General features: G+C 45.8%; 1 protein-coding gene across 1 annotated transcript; it reads right to left on the bottom strand.

The window, feature by feature from the left end:
• Window positions 1-299: 299 nt before the first annotated feature.
• Window positions 300-6,316, bottom strand: LOC144466927 (uncharacterized protein F54H12.2-like). The gene is made up of 2 exons (XM_078174862.1): window positions 5,284-6,316; window positions 300-5,190 (listed from the first exon to the last, which is right to left on the bottom strand). The coding sequence occupies exon 2, from the start codon at window positions 1,605-1,607 to the stop codon at window positions 300-302; it is 1,308 nt and encodes a 435-aa protein (XP_078030988.1). The 5' UTR covers window positions 1,608-5,190; window positions 5,284-6,316.
• Between the last annotated feature and the right edge of the window lie 450 nt (window positions 6,317-6,766).

Here is a 6,766-nt window from a genome sequence, read left to right on the forward strand (position 1 = left end):
TTTTCAACGAGGTATCTGTATATCTCCGATGGAAATTTGTCGCTGTTGGGAGGGTTTCCAAAACTGTCGAAAAAATATCCATGCTTCTGTTTCGTAATATAAATAGCGAGCCAGTGTTCACCGGGCATGTTAGAGGGATGTGTATTCACAACCAGCATGGCTGGGAACGCTGTGCCTTTATGGTTTGACAGCTGGTCGCATGCCAGGACTCCTAAAAAATTTGTCCCGTTAATGATTCTTTTATTGAGGATGCCGGTCAGCTCTATAGTGTTCATGGCTGATACCGCTTCTTCTTCTTTTTAGTAATAATCCAAAAGTACTTGTCTCTTGTTTGATATTTCGATAACAGAATCGTAAACAGCATAACACACGAGGTTAACGGTGCGCTGTAGAGGTACTCTGAAACGGACTTCCAACCTCACATTACCACTTTTAATCAGTGATACGTTCCCTGCACGACCGTCGTCCGGTTCCAGATTGAAGCAGAATAACGTGTAACCATTCCCGAAATCATTACGTGATATGGCCAGAGACCTGTCTTTTAAATGACGTCCTGTAGTTTGTACCAGCTGGAAATACTCTCTCACATACTGGCCTCTCTGAAATAGTGGCTGAAAGGGCTTTGCAGGGTGAGACTGCCCGTCTGCGTACAGGCTAATAAACTCTGTATCGTAATGCTGAAAACAGAAGGGGTTCCGGTTATAGCTCCCCGAATATGCCTCATGGTCAACAAAGCCCATGATGACGAATTTGGGGATTTGTCCCATGTAAAGATTTTCCTGGTTGCACACTCTTGTTCCTGCAGGTATGGAAAATGTTTTCAGAGCCACTCTGTCAATAGCGTATTTAGCGTTAGTGTGCTGCAGTGCCCTGCTATGCGCCAATCTAACGGCAGGTGCCACGGCCACCTTTTTCACAAATAAGCTAGCCGATACGATCTTCACGGCGTATTGATTATTTTGCGCAGTCATTAAGGCAAACTCGTCCTTTGATCGAATAAATTTTAGGGAAATGTCTATACCGTTTAACAATAACTTTTCCTGAAAAAACAAATCGGAGTGTATTGGTGCTATTAATTCCACAGTGCGGCTGTTGACAGTGTATCGCCCTCTTTCGGCTAGGCCTTCGTTATCTCCGGCTATGGAGGCAACATTCATGTGGTCTGCTGTGTCTTTACAAAACAGGCCGCTGCTAAACTGTGTATCCAAGGTGTCCTTTCCGTAGTTGATTAAACACTCGATTATCCCACGGTACGGGTATGTGTTGGAAGATTGGGTTATAAGCCTGTCTCCTAACATGATATCCACCTGCGAGAATAACGTACACCCGGGGTAGTTGACAAAACCCACATCTGCGGCTTGGGCCAAATCGGTACCATCGGGGTTCGTGATTCTCGCGCGCATGTACAGGTAGGTATCGTTTAGATCAATGTAATCCTCGCCGCAGGCCGATATAAAAAATTCCAGAGGCCCGGCATCCCGTAATGCCGAAACCGGGGGTATTTCGACAAATGTAGATTTTTCAATGGATGTCTGTGTGTACGGCACTGTGAACAGATCCAGCTCCGTCTTCACACATTCTTCCGACTGGTTGTGTATGAGAGCCATGGCCGGTGCTGTTGTTTTCTCTTCTCAGACTAGAATATGTCTTTACGCAGAATCACCGAGCGTCTTTTGGAAGTTGCGCTTCTCTTGGCAGCCGACTTCTTTCTGATGCGTCGTGTCACTTTGACGGTCGTTTTACGCTTTTTGGACCTGCCGGAGCTGCGACCCCTCGACGAGGGGGGTCTTTTGGACAATCTTTTTCTGATCACCATCAACCCGTTTCCTTCCTGTCGTCTCGATACAGCGCTTCTGGCAATGTTGGACGCCATATCCCCTACAATGTTTACAGCTGCGTTTTTTAAATGTGGCTTGGCGATGCTGAATCCTTTTTTAAATAACGGTACAGCCATTCTAAGCAAGCCTCGAAATATGCCGCCTAAACCGTTACCGTATTGTGTACTTGAACCTATAAATCCGGGTAATTCGCCACCCGCTTGGTTCATGTAATATGTCATATATCGGGCATCGTCACGCACATATGGTGTGTAGGCCATTTTCTCAGGTCTAGAAATACTGCTTCACAGGTCTAAAGTGTAGTTTAACAATCACTTTTCCGTACGTGAATGGTATATACTGGTTTTGATCGTTTTTTAACGATATCTCGATATCGTCAATGACAGATTTGGAGAGCGATGTATAGTGTGGCTTGTCATATGTCAGAGTGGGCATACGACCTACCTCCGGCGTTATATTTATACATCGGAGGAGCGGCGCGTGGCTGTCTCCCACTAGCTGATAATCAACGATATCGCTGTAAACGTATATATTATAAACTCCCCCAAAAATATCTGCGGGGTGAGGACTGGCGTAGATTTTCTTAAAAATAGGGGTCACCGGTATCTCAAACGGCTCACCGGGCTTAAAACCCAATATTTCGGCCAGTTTCCCGCGGAACGTCACCTTATATCCTTCTCCTCCCGAAAAATAAACATGATTTGTAATGTTGTTATATTGAAGACCTAAGCGCGATGTTATCGGGTTGCCGATGCATTTAGCATTAAATTCTTTTAGTATTCTGGGAATGGAGTCGTAAAACCCTGCAAACAGTGTTATAGTGGCTGTCTGGTTGGTTTTACTGTCGTATATTAACACGTCCGCGTCAGAAGCAGGGAACGTTGACCACACCCTAGGGTACTGAAGTTCAATAACCCCCACCTCGTACGGTTCGCTCAGAACGATCGGTTTTGCTAATTTTGTTCGGTAGCGCCATATCTTGTTATTAGGATACACGTGTAGCGATGCATTACTCGGTAACGTGACATAAAATCCGTTCTTGTTCTCCATCTTCTTGATGTTGTTGGGACGTGCGACAATTCCAAAGTGGCTGTGTAAACAGATAACGCCCCGTGATATATATATATATATATATATATATATATATATATTACACGTCAACGATGTCCTTTTCAGAGACCCACGAGTTAAATTTCTCAGGCCACCCCAACCATTTCACAAGCGCCATCTTTTTCCGGCCTATAGTTTTTCTGGATATTATTTTCTCTATTTTAAACACCTTGTTTTTGTCAATGATTACCGGCTGTAGCTCAGGCTCGTAAAATGCGCCTTTTACCTCATCACCCGAGCAATCTGATATTCTATACACAGGCTGGTCACGGGCTATGCGCCTAGTTATTGTAAAAAACTCGTCTGTATATGTTTGTTCATAACCTTTTCTAAACACCCCTCGGAGTTTTGATATTCTCACAGTGTCCCCTACATTATATTTGAACGATACGATCCTCGGCGGTTTCTTCTTCTCCTTGTACAGCGTGTTAAAGACGAGCTTCTCGTTGTCTTTGTTTACATCGGATGGGGCCATCTTTATCGATCTGTGGTGAGACTTGTTGTAAGCGTTGACGAGGTCCTGGACGACATCAACATATCTACGCGAATTAACAGACGTTAGATATCTCCACATGCGGGTCTTAAATGTTCTGTTGAAACGTTCAACCGTGCTAGCCTTAGTCTCGTTTGAGGTAGAGAAATGTTTAATTTTATACACCTCCATTAGGTGTTGAAACTGTTTGTTATAAAACTCTGTCCCCTGATCGGTTTGGAGTTTTACAGGTATGCGGCCTTCGTTCAAAATGTCTTCAAACGCCTTTGCAACAGATGTACCGGTCTTGTTTTTAAGACACCTAACCCATGCATATTTAGAAAATACATCGATACATGTCAGCAGGTAGCGCACATTGTCATTTTCTGCTGAATATTCACTCATGTCCACCAGATCGGCCTGGAACTGTTTGTCAATACCGCTAACCAACACCCTATTTCTAGGGAAGTGTACAGCTGCTCTAGCGTGGAGGGTATACACATCTTGCCCCTGCAAGTAACGCTTTACTTCAGGCATCCCCGGAGCCTCCCCAGTGCATTTTCTAACAGCGTCGCAAAGTTTTTGTACACCTCCAAGACCCCCTGGGTGTGCGGGGTCGTGGTAAATCTTGTCTAGCGTGCGCTCCATATTCAGTCAACAACACAAGTGGCCAAAATGAGGTCGACACACCGTCTTTTATTTATTTATTTATGGTTTTTCAACATGTTTAGGTATTTTACACACACCGTCACATCTCTGTCTATCATGTGTCGCACTAGGTGCTGAACTGCATCACAAACATCTAATGGCACACCATTTTTAATCATCAAAACACACGCATCACAAAGAAATGCACAAAGACAAATAACGTGGCCTGTTGCAAACGCCTCAGACTCATTACAGTTTGTGAAATATGCTGTTACCACATCTTTAACCGCTGATGAACTGTGTGCTGCCGCACACACGGTATCATTCCAATTTATAACATTTGTCCTTATATCGTTTAAATGGTTGTTGAATGTAACACAGTCGCGTGGGACACAGTCACCGGTAATTACCCCGTACAGAAGTGATGTCAGTCTGTTCATGGCATGGCGTCTTTTCCATGACAAAAGATACGTGGCTATTGTGATCCCAAACAACAACATCATTTTTTCTGTGGTAAATATTACAAATCTGTCGATATGCAGCAGCAGCAGCACTTGGTCCACACGGTGAAGGCGTTGCGTAAAGCGGTCTCGTGCTTGTGGTCCTCCATCGTCTCCATTTCCTCGTTGGCAGATATTCCGTCACATCCGGGTCTGAGATAGTGTCTCAGAGTCTCGGCCGCTCCTAAAAGCCTGTCTTGTGAGAAAGCCCCCGGTGATATCTGCGCAAACAGGTAATGTAGAGCTTTTCCTAGAGACTGCTTGAATACAGAGTCCAGAATCTGGTCAAAATACATACATCTGATCTGATCAAATTCAAACAAGCATGAGTGATGACGCTGACTCGGGTGGCTGATTTTACACCCGCTGCAGAGAGCTTTTGTTTTTTCCCACCCTGCGTGATACTGGCAGCGTGATAGAAAGTCTTTGATCGTGTCCACGTCGTCTTTTGTCAGGGACAGTGTCGAGACATGTCCCTTCTCCTCCTTCTTCTTCTCCTTCTTCTTCACAAGCAGCGCCTCATGCGACTTCATATGAGGTGTGCAGGGTTCCACACCACCGCAATCGTTTTCCCAACACCCTCTAGTATCATCGTCGTCACAGGTGTTGATAAGGACACTACCTGTAAAAAAAAAACAAAAAAAAAAAAACATTAAAATCTTATACACCGTTTATCATAATTTAAAATGACAAAAAATACAAAAGTTATGCTAACCTAGGCTTTATCAGTAGTCGACGTGTCTGATGATTTTCGGGCGGCACAGGGAAGGAAGGTGACTACCCCGCGCATTAGCCTGCGCATCATCGAAAAGAAGACGTTTTCTAACACTCTGATAAGAAGAGAGGATCCTGTCTCTTCTGATGCCCTTGTCAGCTTCGTCAAACAATTTCTGCAGAGATCTCCAGTCGCACCACTGAATAAAGAAAACAGTTTTAAACCACTCGTCACGCTCTTGAAGTGTAAGAGGGTAGGGTTGTTGTCCCCATGCGTCGCGGCCTCTGCTCGCGATCACAGATTCTCGATCTTTGCACACACTGAGAAAAATAAAGTCCTCCCGCCGTTTGTTAAAACGATCCGTCTCGACGCGGTACATCTCGGGGCCCGTTTTGCTGACCCACTGCGAGACATAAATACTCTCTGGGAAACCGGGTTGGTCTAGGTCAGGGCAGACCTCTGACCAAAACAATTTCCAATCTCTATGCATCAAACTGACCGTCCATGTTTCAACGCCTGGAACCACACTGCGACCGGTGGCCGCACTGAGTGTAACGACAGAGTCCTGATATTTAACATTGTAAACATACCCATTAACCCCCTCCAGCTCTAGCTCAAATTCACGATTCTCCGGAGTAACGAGACCACTTCCTACACGTCTCCTTTTCTTGTAAGGGGCCCGAGCATCCACAACCGTCGCCGGGTCATTAGACATACCTGGGCGGTCGCTTGACCCGATGCCACTGTTGCTGGTGCAGGAAGACATGGTTGCAGAAACGTCTTGCAGAATACAGGCGATCGTTGAAGAAAAAAAAATCAGAGTTCCTCCCGCCGTAGCTTCGCCGTCCAAGAAGTTGAGGATGTCCTGCTGAGAAAATCCCTTGTATATATATGCACACCACCTACATCCGGCCGCAAGGAGGGGCTTTTGATTAGCCAATAGCTACGGTTTCATTCGGAACCACCCCCAGAAGGAGGCGCTATGTTTAACCAATGAGAGCAGGATTTCATATGACGTTTGTGGGGGAGGGGATTGGGGGAGGGGCGTGTGGGGGGGGGGGGGGGGGGGGGGGGGGGGGGGCAACGCACGCACGTTTCGCGTGCACACACGCACGCGCGGTTCACGCGCACGCGCGCGCGCGCGCATTTCACGTGCACGCGCAAAGCTGGTCCCTATATACTACTACTGTCCAATCAAGTTGTGAGACTTGTGTCTCACTGAGGTGTGAGTTGAGACCTCCTGTGGAAATGGGTGTCACCTAGCTCTTTTTATTTGAAAACAAAGAGCATGCAGAGGAAAAAGCCTTTAAATGTCCAGTGATGATTTTACCAAATGATAAATCATCTGTGGTCCTGTGAATCCCAACATCGTTTAGGCCTGCACATAAATGTTTTGTTTGCCAACTGACCTGGTAGATGCAATCCTGATCCCCCACATCCTAATGGATTTTTGGGGCGCCTGCTGGAGATGGATAGGGCCTAA

The sequence above is a fragment of the Epinephelus lanceolatus genome, chromosome 15, assembly GCF_041903045.1.
Source record: "Epinephelus lanceolatus isolate andai-2023 chromosome 15, ASM4190304v1, whole genome shotgun sequence".
Taxonomy (NCBI): domain Eukaryota; kingdom Metazoa; phylum Chordata; class Actinopteri; order Perciformes; family Serranidae; genus Epinephelus; species Epinephelus lanceolatus.

Coding starts and splice junctions, on each gene's coding strand:
- LOC144466927 (XM_078174862.1), bottom strand. CDS start 1,607: ATGGCTCTCATACACAACCAGTCGGAAGAATGTGTGAAGACGGAGCTG.